We start from the raw sequence: 15,876 nt of genomic DNA, 5'->3' as shown, positions 1-15,876 counted from the left end.
CTGCAAATCTGCAGATGATCCCAAACTGAGTGCTGCTGTTGACACACCTGAAGGTCAGGATGCCATCCAGAGGGATCTGGATAAGCTCAAGAATTGACCCCACGGGAATCTCATGAGGTTTAACAAGACCATGTTCAAGGTGCTGCTCGTGGCTCAGGACAATCCCAGTATCAACACAGGCTGGGGGGATGAATGGATTGAGAGCAGCCCTGTGAGCAGGACTGGGGGTGCTGGTGGGTGAGAGCTGCACATGACCCAGCCATGGGCACTCCCAGCCCAGAAAGCCAAACGTGTCCTGGGCTGCATCCAAAGCAGCGTGGGCAGCAGGGGAGGGAGGGGATTCTGCTCCACCTGGAACCCTGCATCCAGCTCTGGGGTCCCAGCACAGGAAGGACATGGACCTGTCAGACTGAGTCCAGTGGAGGGCCTGGATGAGAGGGATGGAGCACATGTCCTGTGACAAATGCTCTTTCAGCATCAGGTTTGTTCAGCCTAGAAAAGAGAACTTCCAGGTGGCCTAGTTGTGGCCTTTTAGTACTTGAAGGGAGCTTACAAGAAAGATGGAAAGAGACATTTCAGAAGAGCATAAATAGGACAAAGGGGAATGTCTTCAAACTGAAAGAGAGTAGGTTTAGATCATGTATTAGGAAGAAATTTTTAACTTGAGGGTAGGTAAGGCACTTGCCCAGAGAGGCTGTGGATGCCCCATCCCTTGAAGTGTTCAAGGACAGGCTGGATGGAGCTTTGAGCAACCTGATCTAGTGGAAGGTGTCCCTGTTCATGGCAAGCATATTAGAGACAATCTTTCAACTCAAACCAGACTGGATTGTACTGTGTGTCTCACCCAAGGTAACTGTATGACTGCAAGATGCAATAGGACTCTGCTTGTCCACAAGCACTTGTCCACAAGCTGCCACGTTTACAGAATGCTCTCTGCCACCTCAGTTAGTGACTGAATGGCAACAGCTGGTAAATACAATGGATTTTTAATCTTAATATCTGAGATTTGGGGAGCCTACCCTGTTTGAGACCAACTGTTAAGGACAACATGGAAGAGAAAATTATGTAAATTAATTCTCCAGTAATACATATTTCAACACAAGAAGTTCACTAAAAAAATCCATCAATCACTGAAATTCAGCCTCATAATTAAACTGCTAAGAGGAGTTCTCATAAAAAAGCCTCTTGTAAAAATCACAGAGCAGCATCAGGACCTCTGAAGGGTCTGTCCTAACAGTCCTGTTTAAAGCACCATATGCAATCAGTGCATGTCCAAACAGCTGATGAGGTCAACTGTGTTCACAGACCGCATAACTGAATTTCCTAATAATACAAGATGGAGTAAGTTGAGTTTCTTATTAGAAGTCCAACTTAGACATTCCTGGGAACACGTTTCTATGTTCTGTGTTCTGCATACAGAAGCATTTTCCAAGAGGTTACTTCAGCACAACACAAAAAAAGGGATACATCTATTAAGAGCACTCATTAGAAAAGCGTGATCTAGTTTTCCTGAAGAGCTCCAACTGGAACAACATTTTCTTCCCTTGTGACAAGCTCCAAGGGGTAACCTGCACCAGGCACTGATGAAATAAGTCCACTGAAAAGATGATAAAGTAGATTATCGCAATTAAGATAAATTACTTTTCAAAACACTAGCATACCTGGTAAAGGCAGCAGTCACAAATGCTGTGCCCTGAGGCTCTGTAGAATTGCCTTTTTCCCCTTTTTGTGTTTCATTCTCAACTTTGAAGTGTTTATTGATCAAACTTACTAGGATTTAGCAAGGACAACAAACAATTCTCTCTTAATTGCACATTTATTTTCATGTTCAGGTAGCAAGAATGGGATCCTAAGCCAACATTCAAGTGAACAGCTGCAGTAGCCTGTGTGTGCTGAAAATTACAGCGTCTCTCAGCTATAGAACCATCTGCTCTGAATAAAGTGATACTAATGTGGTTTACAAATAATGCATACCTCACTAATGGGCTAAAGAGAACTGTTCATAAAAGACAAAGCACTAAGTATTCTTCACTCAGAAAAATAGCTGGAGATAAATTTACAGTTTTAAAAAAATTCTTAGACTAGACTGGCAAATATAATTTTAAAATAGTAACCATCAAAACACAACTATACAGATTTCCACAGTTACTGCAATTTAGTATTCAGACCATACCAAAACCATTTTAGTACAATACTCCTCTTCAATTATCCACCATGTATTTTCAATTAGTACTAAAATCTAATTGACATTAGAAGAAAGGCAAGCCACTGCAGTGTAATTTCTACAGGAGATCACCATTTTGCAGAAAAAGTTGTCTTGGTATGCCAGTGTGCTCTAGGCTCTCACAGAATAGGAACACAACCTACAGCCTATAATGAAATATGTATGTGAGTTAGCATTCCAAATAGAAGGTTAAAAGACTTTGGTATGGCCTCAGCACTATTAACATGTAAAAAAGTAGCCTACAGAATTTAAGAAAAGTCCCACAGACCCCAGTCCAAGGCTCTGCTGCCCACGAACCACTTCTAAGCAGAGAAGCCACATCACACAGTCTGACTGCCATGTTAGTTTGGAGTTGCCGTCTGCAATATGGACACAAAAAGTACTGTATGTTAGATTAGCAAGATAATGCAACAAATCAGTTTGTACAAATTTACAGTAATTGCATTTATATTCCCAGCACGTCCATGCAGTGTGGCTTAACTGGATTTGAGGCAATTCCAATCTAATCTTTACAAGTTCAGTTGTAAAATTATTCTTCTAATGTGAAATAAGACGCTTATTTTTAAAGAAGATTTAAAAGATAATGCAGTCTAGTTACTCCTGCATCTACCCTGAAAACTACGTCCAGTACCACACCATGCCTAAAAGAAACTATATCACAAAACAGAGTTTTAAATCTTCAAGACTGAAGAGGAAAGAAAGGAAATACAGTGAGTTGATTTTCCATCAGCACATAAGATGATCATGCACTACTGAAAGACAGCTCCCCTTAAGTGTCCTTCCCAGCCCACAGGAGGAAAAAAATACACAAAAATGACAAAACACTATGTTAGAATCCAGTCCATTCTTAAAATCCTAGGTTTTAAAAATTAGGTAAATTAAAATCTTGTCCAGATGGTTTTCACTAAGTTTTCTTGCAACAGCTGTTCAAAAGTACCAGTGCACATACAAGTGGCAGTAGAGTTAAGGATTTATCAAATGGAATAACTGGAACAAAGAATACAAGTGTTTTTCATAAGATTATTTTGGTAACGAAGAAGACTGTCCTTTGTTTTAACTAAAACATCATTGAAAATCCAGTTAGATTTGCACTGAACAATGCTAGGAGGATACCACAAAAGCTAATAGGCCATTTGCAGATGATTACAGGTAGTCTAGATGTGAAATATAAACAAAACAGAAATAATTAGAAAGGCTTCTGACCACTGCCACAGCTTGAGACTGCTGTTAGTAATGAGATCCTTCTTGCCCATGGTTAGCAGATATAAGTCTAAACTTGATAAAAAAAGACTTAGGTTTCAGAAGGCTACTGCATCCAGCATTTATAAAGATGTACTTCAAAACATCTTCTGTTTTAAAATGGTGCAAGTTACTTTTCATGTCAGTTTGCTACTCTAGTCCATACGCTTAGTTGACTTCATGTATGGTCTTTATTTCTAACTTAGGTTAATAAAGACCTTCAATCACCCTTTTATGCAATATACAGAGGCGTTGGTATCAATTGCAAGTTAGCATGTCATTCTCTGTGGTCTCAATCCAAAATTAACAGTAACTAACCACTTCTCAAGCTCTCCACTGTTCATAGGCAAATATGTTTGATGAACTGCTGGCTACACGAATAAAACCTGGGGGTCTCAAATTTCTTTTAAGTCCAGACAAGCCTTATTAAGAACAAGAAGACTGCTTTAAAATAGCAGTTTCCAACACTCCTATCCTACAGAGACTGTAGTGATGTGCACAAGGTGATGTATTTAGATCTCTGTGACTCTCAGCAAAGCAGTGTGACCCCACAGATCATTTGTTTCCAGTGAACCACAGGCTGTAGATAGAAAACTTCAACAGAACAGCTTACTTGTCTGTACAGGACTTCAGTGTACCCACTAGAGACTTCACTGTTCTCTCAAGCACTGCAGCACTTCTCAAAAAAAGCCAAGAGCACCTGTCAGTTGAAGTACTTCCAGCTTGCATAACACATTTATCTACCCTAAAGCATTCTATACAGTACTTGCATCAGTGTGCAAGTCAGTTCTCTGACTAAAAAAACATTATGCCTCAAAAACATATTTTGCTTTACCAGTTCTTCTACCATTTTTATTACTTTCAAGGCTATACAGAATGCTCTCTTACATCTAATTTGGAGAACTGGCATTCTTACCATTTTATTTACAATTCTATCTGACCTAAAACCAGTATTAAATATGGATAATTACATTCTAGGAAAAAAAAAAAAGCTTTCTGAAGTGAGTTTTCAGCTTTAACATTGTACTAAACCTGCACATTAACACAGAATTTGAGCTGTGAGTCTTCTTCCCCCCACGAAAGTTTTAAAATACTGAACTACTTTAGTATTAAAACTTCAGTACCATTAAAAAAAGCTAATTCAGTTTTTGACTATTAGCCTCAGAAACAGTATTACACTTCAGGTTTCTAAAATAGCTTCGCAGTTACTGCATTCAAGAACCTATAAAACCATTATGTTCAGGAAACAGGGTTCTATACCTACTAAGGAAAAGTTTATCTTAAAATGCATTCAGATTAAGAGGAGAACAATGAAGTCAAGTTGACTGAGTAAATCTGCTCTCTTTACAATGCTGAAAGGAAGCAGAGCTGAAGACGCAGTTGTTCAGTTCAGCAAACTGAGTGGTTCTCTTTAACATGCAGTGCATGGCAGCCATCTATCTTTCAATAAACTTACTTCTAGTTCACCAGGCACAGATAAAATTTTAAACCCACTCCGAAACACTGTTTATGGCTTTAACTGAATGCCAGTTTCTAATTAGCTGCAGTTCAAGCAAGTCATGAGTAAGGTTTGCCTAGCAGAGAAGCAAGTAGGCTTTTTTGTTTTTCAAGAGAAAATACATCAGAAGTTCAAAAGCCATATGGTTTATGCAATTAGTTCTGGTTGCCATAGAACAGTTCCAATTATAACAGCAGATTTTTATATGAGAGCTTTAGAAAATATAGTGGAGCTATAAAGAAGCTTAGCTACTAACTTTCCCTTCAACACAGGTATTTTGGTGTGCAACATACTCAACTATTCATCCTCAGCTGAAAATTAATCTGAGGCTGGATCCCAGCAGTGTTGAGACAGAACCAAGGAGGTGACAAACATATAATCCTTCAACCACCATTACCATCCCACATGCTTTTAGATGCTAAGGAGAGATATTTAGTGCATCAGACTTCTCTCAAAGGTCTTTCTAACACCTGTTTCAATTGACACTTGTGCATCCTGTCGTTGCTGGGCCAGAAATCTTTCACATAGGTTTTATATACATAATTTAATTACATTTATAGACACTGCACTTAAAAAAAAATCACTGCATGGCTGCCTGCCACAATTACATTATATACTTCTAAACAGTATTATCACACAAAGGTGACTACACTCTGCATTTAGGACAGCAAACACTAAACTCATCTGCTTACTTCAGTATGTTATCACTGTTCAGAGGCAACCCAAGCTGGACTATAAGATGCCTCCAGCCTCAAAGGTCACAGCTGGTGCCTTTGATAAAGTCCTAAGAGATGTAAATGTGCTCCTAAAGATTGTCCTCAAGGCCTACATACCAGGAAACCATCAGAGCATGCTTTAGTATTTAGTGTTTGTCTTTCCATCCTGTATCCCAGAGCAATGGAAGTATGCAATAATTACAACACATGACCATTCGGACAAGCAAATACTACAAATTGTTTTCATACTACCAAAGTACAGAACAAGAACCACCTCTGGTTGCATACATTATTCTTTATCTCTTCCAGACAGGAAGGTCTAAACCAGAACTTTGGTCTCTGCTTTTAATGAAGTTGTTCTCTTTCCAGAGGATTTACTCCATCTACTTGGACTTACAACAATAATTAATGCATTTTAACAAGGATAAGCTGTTTCTTGTCTGTGGGGACCATTGCTAAACATGTTAAATTAAAAAAAAAAAATCGTTGTTATTTGGGGGCTCACTGAAAGTTAACACTTGGCACAATACAGATGCTGAATTTTGCCTTAAAAAAGTACTCAGAAAAAAAAAAAAAGGTATTAAAATTGTAAGTGCAGAGTTACTGATGCTTTGAATAGATGCAATTCTTCATGCTTCCTCTTTACTGATTTTTATCTTTACTGGAGTGTTGATTTGAAGGACTCCTTTTTTTTCAAAAGGTCAAGTATCTTAGAAGCATACACAAAAGGTCAGTACTAATTTGTGCACACTCAAAATAGCTGTACAATAAGAGACAGAGATTGTTAACCTAGCACATGCAAAAACTGTTACACAGTTCGCTCAAACATCCCAAAGTCCTCTATGGGTAAAGGCACACACAGCCAGAGGCATGCCTTCAGTTAGCAACCTTGCCAGTCACACTCACTACTCAACTCCTTCAGCTCACCTCTAAGAAGGACAACTGTCAAGGAAAGCTTGGTAATTGCTCTGAGGTCCACATATTAACAGCACATCTTGCGCTTGACGAGTCCAAACAGGCTTTGTCTCTGTTTTCACTTTTTGTTTGATAGTATAAACTGCCATTTCTCCATTAGCAGCCCTCACCATCTGCACGTACATTCAGCCGCTGTTCCCTCCATTACACTGTTTAAAAATCTGCAGCCCAAATTACACCAGGGCACTGCTTGATGAGAACTCATGCAGCTCAGGAGAACAAACCAGAATACTTCTTCATTTATGCTAAGTTATATGGAAGACCTTTGATAAAATAGATGAAAGACAGAAACTTCACAGAAAACTCCGAATTTTTCTGATAATGATGTAGTCTCAAATCTTCAAATAGCTTTAAAAGTTAGTAATATAAACACAGGCAATTAAAACCAGAAAGCATAAGCCCTTTGCAACAATAAAAAGCAATTTCTAGCCTCTCAAAAGTGAAAGTTTAGAAAGGGAACCTTTTCACACTGACTCTTCAATGAATCACTAAAGAAGGAATACCACTTAACATTTCTGTATCTTGGCCTCAAAGTCATGATGAGTTGAAGTAAATGAGGAAAATGAAGACGGTAATGGAAAAAAAAAAGTCATATGAATTTTAGGGAAAAGGATTGTAATTCACCCTTGTGATTGCTGCTGCAGAAGTTAATCTACAGAAGCTTTCAGCAGAAATGAAGAGGCAGCCAAAGCACTCTTGCCTATTCCAGGTAAGCAGTGAGAAGACAACTGAAAAACTGCAGACAGCTGAACAAGAAACAGCAATTAGTGAAGGCATGGAAGTACTTAACAGTGCTGGTGACAGCACTAAAAGCAGAAAGCAGAATCAAGAAAGTACAAATTCTTTATTGAATGCAAATATTTATAGGAAGACTAAAAACATATACATAGATTAAAAGAAAAATTCTTCACTTTCACTTTTGGAAACTCTTAACATTTCTGCAAAGTATTTAAGAGTATTAGGATACTCTAAGCAATGCCCTACCCAAGCTACTATGCATTAGGAATGAAGCCAACAAATGCTTGCAAGGGGTTCTGAAAAAATAATGCATGTACAGCAGGAAAAGGGCATTGCTTGGCAAAGGACTAATCTAGAGAAAATAAAGGATCTCTTCTGACTGAAATTACTGATTATCCTATCAGCTGGGTTAAAGGGAGAGAAACATAGAGGGTAACTTAAGTTATCCTAGAAACCATATTAGAAAGATCAATTCTAGCAGTCTTCTGTAAAGAAAACAAGCCCCTCCATTCCATTAAGGGATCAAGCTCAAGTGAGACTCCAATAAACTATCATTATTTTTATGTTCCTAATTATTCAGGTCAATTTAGACACACAACCACTTAACTAATATGTTAGTTATAACACAACTACATATAGTTATGTTATAATTACTATAACAACTATATAAGTAATACAACATAACTAATTCTCTGAGCAAGACAGCATCAACATGCATTACTAATTAGCTCATATACAAGAAAAAAACCCCTCAAAACTCAGAACAAAATTATACTCTTCTCATTGCCCTCTTTAATTTAAAAATAAAAGTTTAAAGCCAGCTAAGGGAAAGCGATTACTTTGGTTACATTTGAAATTTTAACTAAGTCAAGTTGGGATTGTTTGAACATAGCCAATATTAGTGTTCAGAGTGAGTTTAACCAAAACAATGACTGGATCACACAAAGAGATATTCAGATCTCATAAACAGGCTGTGAACAATTCCAATACTTAACCAATACTTTAAATAAAACTGATTTTTAACAGGGACGATTTTTCAACTGCACTCAACCAGCCACAAAATCTTGCCAGCTATATTTATTCTCTTATTTGCTGCCCCAGTCTCCTGTGTTAGCTCTCAGCCTTCTAGCAAAATACTCTCCAAGGCAATACAGCTCTGTCAAAATGCATATGTATTCTTCAAGAGCTAACTGCATCTTATTGCAGACACTTCCCTTCAGCCTTAGACATCTGCAGTCCTCTCAAGACTACTAACATAAGAAAACAGAAGATTCAGTGGGGTGAAAGGAGACAATCTGATGACTCTTCAAATATAGCAATTCGATAGGTTGAGGGGTTTCAAAGTCAACATCCACTTGAATGGCCAGGATGTCTACTTCAATTTTTCAGCATTTACCTCAGTATTCCCAGCTGGGCGATGTAAAACTTTCCCCTCTTGCATACTGCAGTTATATCCTTCTTCCCCACTGACAATTTTAAAAGCTGATGTTTTGCCAAAAGAGAGGAACAGGAAGCAAACCAAGTTGGTCTGACTAAAAGGTATACAAATCCAAAAAAACACAAGTTAAGAAAAACAGGCTCTTCCTAATCAAGAACGCATGTGTCAGCTTCAAGGCACGAGTCCCCTTATTCTCTAGTGCATCCTCCTGAATGACATGGTTTTGTTCCTCATGAACTCAATTTTCCTCACTGCAATAGAGAGGCCAAGGATGGATGACAGGATTCATCTCCTAGGATAAGGAAGATAAGGTCAGAGGAGCAGTTCACTTGTGCTGGCTTTTCATGGCAGTACTCCTTGCTCGAAGCTCACTGGTGAGCTGGAGAGATGGTTAGGACCAAAATGCACCCCCATCACAGACATTCCATCAGAAGGTACACCTCAGCAGATCCACAGGGCATGAACCTGGTATCTCCATCGCAGCCCTACCCTTCAAACTGCAGGATGAATCCTCTCTATTTCCTCCCTCCAAAAAAGGAGTTTTTTGCTATTTCACGGGGAACTTTTAGCTCAAATGCAGATGAGACAAGAGAAAAGTTGCATGACTAAACATCCTTACTGCTTAAAGCCTCACGTATACTGCTAGTTCGCTCAAAAAATGATATCCTCAACACCACACAAAGGGAGAAAATGAAAGCAGCTGAAAAGTCAGAAACCAGTAGTCACCATGCCTCTCCCTTCCTCTATACCAATCTTTACAAGTACTATCAAAATGTTATCAGGCTGGACAGCAACGTAATGCCTACACACTCAGACATCTCCAAGAGCCCAGATCATCAGTGGCCTGACAGACTGATATGGCAGAGCACCCTTCTTTCAGCTCCAAAAGTCATGACAAGCAAAGCTTATGTGCAACACAAAAAGTATTCAAACCAAACAAACATGCACCATTATGCTCCCATAGAATTAAGTCATTTTTGCACAGGAAACATGAAATTTGAGGAAAAATTGAGGAAACCTTCTGGGGAAGAAGAGATCATCAGGACAACAGATCAGCTAGCAACACAGAGTAAGGGGTACTGGGATTTGCGTCCAGGAAATCTGCACTCCAGCAGGTATGACAGTAAACAAGCTACCTGACCAGTCTTGGATATGATGCCCAAAATTGCTTAAATGGCCTAGGATCGCATCTTAGAGATTAAATATTATATATATGGTGTCATTCTTTGGTGTAGGGCCTCAAAGTAGCATAGAAGCGAAAGAACATGAATGTGTGGCAACAACTGACTTCACTTGCCTTTTTATTTCTTTTTTTTTTCCACAGCTGGGCATGAGGGGTTGGAATAAAAGGAAAGAGTGTTCAAACTGAACACTTTCAGTCAGCATTTCTCCTACAGTTACAAGGCTACTATTTTATGACTTCTTTAAAAAACATTTCAAATCAACAAGAGTGAAGATGCCAACAAGGCATTCTTGTTAACAACTCCTAATGAACTAATATGAAAACACATGGCCAAGGCCAGCTTACTCTAAAAATCCACTACGGATAAAGACTGACTATTCAGTCTCCAAGAAGTGTTCTTAATGGTCTCAAGTTAATAATCACCACATCTTCTAGTGAAAAAACTTAACTGGAGCTGCGATTTCTCACATCCTGCTCCACCTGGAGTAGGCAGGTTCCATGAGAGCAGCACAAAGGTTTCCTATAGCAGATGAACAGAACTTTTATTTCTTGATCCTGATATACCATAAGTAATGAATACTGCAACAAGATAAAACACGACGGACCCATCTGCTTTGCTGTCTTGCGTGCAGAAATTTTTATTTCTATAACCCAACTAAAAATGCAGAGCAATGAAGATTTAAAAAACCTACTGGTTTTAAATAATCTCTCTCTTGCTTTCAGTCACCAAAGAAATCTTGTACAGGTCTCAAGGTTTCTGACCTCTAGGGATGTGAATTCTTGCACAAACATGACTTCAAGAACAGAGAAGCCAAAACGCTAGAATCCCTTGCTTAAACCGTCAGTAATTTAATACATCATCATTAATACCAGTAATAAGATTTTACTATTATTCTGTCCACAAATATGAAGTTTCACTTGGCTTCCATATGCTCTAGTTCTTTTTTCTAACCTTTTCTTCATGGCAATCTGTATCTACGATGTCTCCCACTACCAGTTTTCTTTAGTAGTCCAAGTACCATTAAACTGTGTATCACTACATTGTCTTAACATACCTTGGCTCCTTACATAAGCTAACCCACATACTTTGACTCTCATGCCTTCATGAATTATTCTATGCTGTCTTATACCCAAACCTATTAAAACTACAACTCCATATATTTCTGTAGCTAACATTTCTATCATCTGTGACATATTTCTGAAACCTAAATTTCATAACAAAATCTAGATTAGGCAATTTTCTTTCAAATTGGTTTCAAAAATATTATTTCACTTAGATATTTATTACCGAATCAAAGAAATTGACCTAATACCCCACTTCACCATAAAACTAATTTTATTCCTAATCCAATAGCAAGAGAAACATAGTCACAGAATACGCCACTATAACAGAGCTCCCAAGTACTTGAAAACACAACTTCAACAATTTATTTTATTCCCCTGTGCACATCTTCAAGTTTCAGTGTCAAAGGAAAATCAAAAGAATTGTTTGTGAAAGAGATGGTGAGAAGTCTTACAGACAGGATAAACCAAGCCAGACCAACAGCACACAGCTCCGAAAAAGACTTAAACTTTTCTGTCCCCTATCAATGCATATCAAGTTCCAGAAAGGTGCCTATGTCCCAAAAATCCTGCTGTAATGCACACTAGAGTACAAAGAAATAGCTTGGAAAGGGACACACAGACAACAGTAAACCAAAACATTACTTTCAACAAGTGAAAAATATATACTGATGGCACCTGACTTAGAACATGCTTGCTTTCTACAGGGGCTAACCTGCATATTTTCACTGTCACTTCACTACAGAAATGCACTAACTCTGAGGCACCACAGAAGGGCTGCTTCTTTCACCCAGAATACAAGTTTTAGATCAGAAAGTTAAGTCTTAGTTTATCTCTAGCATCCTTTAAAAGAGACCTGTCAAATCATGTTATTTGTCATGACACCCAAAAGCTGACTTCTGAAAGTCCTGAAGAATATCTCAAAATAAACTACGCTGATTTTATACTGCAACAAATTCCAACATGGAGAGAAGAACCCAAGTTTTAGCCTTTTTTTCACAATGAAGCTGACTTCCAAAACAGGCAAGTTTCACTTCTATGGGCTGAACATTATACTTGGGCAGAGAGCTGGCTATCTTGTGCACAGGAAACAGTAAATGAATGAGACTGTTTCAGAAACAGTATGCATCTTCCCTCCTGACACTTAATCTTGTAAAAAAAGATGACAGCAGCTTATACTGCATGACCTAAACTACTGAGTACTTACATCTATACTTTACCAGGAAAGTCAAGAACTTGTTTTACTACAGCAGGGAAAAAAAACCAAGTATCAAAACTAAGCCTCGACTACATGCTGACAAAAAGGCATCAATGTTATGGAGGAATTTGAACCAAGTGCTACAGTCAGTATTAAAAACCTTGCTGGTATCAGGCATGGGGAATCACTGTGCTGCCTCACATATTCCCATTAAATACACACAGCAGTCCAAAGCAGTTAAAAAGACAAAAGTTACACTATTCACATAATTTGCTTTTGTTTGTAGGAGCTGAACTTCCTTAGATGCCATTGTCAAAAAAGTGCCACGCAGATTACCCTGGAACAGATTCTTTACATTGTAATAAAAGCAGGTGACTTTGAAGAAGTCTGTGCCATTTAATGTCAGCACATTCTAGCTCTAAAACGAAGCATATCACAAAGAAGAGTATTCAATTCACACTATTCAGTTGAAAATAATTTAAGCTATTCTGCCCAAAATTTAGGTGTAGGTATTTAAAAGAACAGCATAACTAAGAATATAAAAACATAGACATAAGAATCACCCACTTCTGGAAATGAAGCGGTAGTCAAGACAAGTAAAATTTAAAAGGAGTTAGTTCATGTTGTTCTATGAACTATTATGTTGTTATATTGTCCCACATCCATAAAGCCAGGACTTTTCCTTCTTCATACTGCAGGTTACTACTTTCCACTTATTTCCTAAACAAAGACCAGCACCTCCAAGTCCAGCAGCCCTGGCATTAACAACTTGCACATCTCTGACTCAAAGATCAAAACCGTGTTTCTTTGTCCCATTATACAGATACAATATTAAAGAATATATGATTGTTAGGCTAAATAATAAAAAAATAGTACTTTTATCTACTTAATTCATTCTGCAGACATTTTATACTATTCTATATTAAATGCATCTTTCAGTTAACATTCAGCCTTCAAAAGTTTATTCTTGGCTTTGATTTTGGGAAAAAAAAACTTGAAGAATAAGTTTCTAGAAGCATCAATTAAGAAAAAAAAAAATTAAGCTTTCCTTACTGCATAAATACTGTACAAAATACATAGGCACATGTAACCTCTAAGTCTGTTCTGCAAAACTGTTTCTCAGATAAAAGATGTCCAAGTGCCCAGATTTTGCTGAATTACACCTCTTTTACTCTATGAAGACAGAGCACATCAGGAGTAATTGCCTAAGGCTAACTGCAGCAAATTATTTCAATTTCTCCTGAAGAAGCTGCAGCCCACAGCTTGGACAGGAGCACTCTTTGCTGGGTTAAGAACTGGCTGGATGGCCGGGCCCAGACCAGAGAGTGGTGGCAAAAGGTGCCACATCCAGCTGGCAACCAGTCACCAATGGGGCTCCCCATGGCTCATTATCAGTCCAGACCTGTTTAATTCCTTTATCCATGGTCTGGATGAGTGGATGAAGAGCATCCTCAGTTAAGTTCTCAAGTGACACCAAGTGGGTGGGAGTGTTGATCTGCTGGAGAGCAGCAGGGCTTTGCAGAGCGGCATGGACAGGCTGGATCCATGGGCAAAGGCAGCGTAAGCAGTGCAGCAAGGTCAAGTGACCAGGCTTGCCTTGGATCAGAACAACCCCACGCAGTGCTACAGCTTAGGGAAGATTGCCTGCAAAGTGGCCCAGCAGAAAAGGACCTGGGGGTGCTGCTGACTGGCATCTGGCTGAACATGACCCAACCCCTGCCCAGGTAGCCAAGAAGTCCAATGGCATCCTGGTCTGTATCAGAGATGGTAGAGAACCTCAAGTCCTGTGGCCAGCTCTGGGCCACTCACATCAAGAAAAACACAGAGATGCTGGAGCAAGTCCAGAGCAGTGCAAAGGGGCCAGTGAAAGGTCTGAAGAGTAAGTTCCATGAGGAGCAGATGAAGGAGTTCTGGTTTAGCCTGGAAAACAGGAGGCTCAGGGGAAACCTTACCACTCTCCATAACTACCTGTAAAAAGACTGGGGGTCAGTCTCTTCTTCCAGGCAACCAGCAAGAGGACAAGAGAAAAGGACCTTAAGTTGGGCTAAAAGAAGGTCCAGGTTAGACATCAGGAGGAATTGCTTCACTGAAAGGATTGTCATACATTGGAATGGGCAGCCCAGGGAGGTGGTGGAGTTCACAACTGCTGCAAGGGCTCAAATGTCTGGACATAGCACTTAGTGCCACATTTCAGTTGACAGTCATGCCTGGTCAAAAGCTGGACTCTTTTGGAGTTCTTTTCCAAACTTAATGATTCTAAGAATTTGTAGAAAAAAATATTAAAAGAACACTGGTTTTAATCTTGTGACTACTGAAGTTTGTTTAACCATACCAAAGCTCTGGCACCTGATGTTGAAAAGACTTCTAAAAAGTCGGTGCACAGAAAGATTGGAAAAGTTCAAGTCCAAGTTAAAGTCTTGAAGTTTAATGTCACTTTAGCTAGTATCTATGACACTGGAAGAAACAAGGGCAAAGGGAGGGTAACACTGGGATACCACACAAAGAGCAGAATTCTGACACTGAGGACCTGCCATCAAGCATCACTTGACTATGAAAAAGTCTTTTCATATAGTAATTCTTTCCTATTTGCAAAAAAATAGACTACTGGTAACTTACCTCCCAAATTTACTGCAAACTCAAAAGACAAATACCGAAGACTACATATATTAATTATAACCTTTGCCACAGAAGCATGTACAAGTTTAGACTTTGCTTTCTTTATTGCACACCTTAAGAGGACATGCAACTGCTCTATTTTGTTTGTATACAACAGCTTTCTGAAAAATGGACTCAACATAAACAAGTATCAAATATTCTGTTATTTGTCTCAGCTATGTCTGAACTCCCTGCAGGACAAGGAACAATTGGTGAACTAGGGTTTGGCATGCATGTCTCCAAATAACCTCCACTGGATCTACAAAAATCTCAGTAGGTTGCTAGAAGATAAAACAACTGTAACAGAAAGGCTTGAAACAAATACAGCCAGGTGTTAGTCTTAATTTGATGTTTTTTTCACTGGTATAAAAACAAACTAAATAAGTAAACTGATGTTAACAGAGATCTAAAATACACCCTGTAGAGAGAAGAACACAGAATGCTGCTGTAACCATCCTTATTAAATTCAGAGAAAATAACTCCCTTTTCTTCAACATCTTTGGACAACGACAGCAGCTCTCATTTAAAGCCATATGACAACTTCACTTAAATAACAGCTAAAAATGTTTAGGCACAGAAAGTGCTTAAACACAGAAAGGTTCTCAACTAGCAGAGGCTGTCCTCACAATAAAGATATCCCATATGGCAACTATTTTTAGACTGTTAAGTATCAGAGGTTAGAGAAATCACATGGGTGTCTCCAAACTGAAAGTTCCTCAGCTGATTTTTATCTCTTGCATAAAGAAAAAGCAATTTGGAGTATTTTTTAGAACCAACATAGTTCAAACTCAAAAACTGTGATCCCTTAAGACTCTGTTTAATTTCTATAACGACCCATTCTTTCCAGTAAGGGCCTCAAAAGAAAGCAAGCTTATAACTTTTGACAAAAATACCTAGAACATTCAAAGCACATCAGCTGAGTTTACTTAACCTGGCTCTAATTCACTGCA

At 38.7% G+C, this 15,876-nt stretch overlaps 1 protein-coding gene across 15 annotated transcripts in view; it reads right to left on the bottom strand.

Annotated features, from left to right (window-relative positions):
- Positions 1-15,876, bottom strand: part of ELAVL2 (ELAV like RNA binding protein 2) — an 88,244-nt gene that overhangs the window by 45,108 nt on the left and 27,260 nt on the right. For 6 of the 15 annotated variants that reach the window (XM_088155813.1, XM_088155819.1, XM_088155816.1 and 3 more), the window contains exon 2: positions 2,493-2,583. The exons of 2 other annotated variants lie outside the window; for them this stretch is intronic. In XM_088155813.1, the coding sequence (XP_088011939.1) occupies positions 2,493-2,564 (72 nt within the window). In that variant the 5' untranslated portion in view covers positions 2,565-2,583. Of the gene's footprint in view, positions 1-2,492; positions 7,222-7,276; positions 9,959-15,876 lie in introns of those variants that run through there. 7 more of the 15 variants (XM_014884104.2, XM_088155821.1, XM_014884105.2 and 4 more) reach the window with 5 other exon arrangements.

The sequence above is a fragment of the Sturnus vulgaris genome, chromosome Z (assembly GCF_052056855.1).
Source record: "Sturnus vulgaris isolate bStuVul1 chromosome Z, bStuVul1.hap1, whole genome shotgun sequence".
NCBI lineage: Eukaryota > Metazoa > Chordata > Aves > Passeriformes > Sturnidae > Sturnus > Sturnus vulgaris.
Note: the sequence above shows the minus strand (reverse complement) of the source record. Positions and strands in the feature narration are given on the sequence as shown.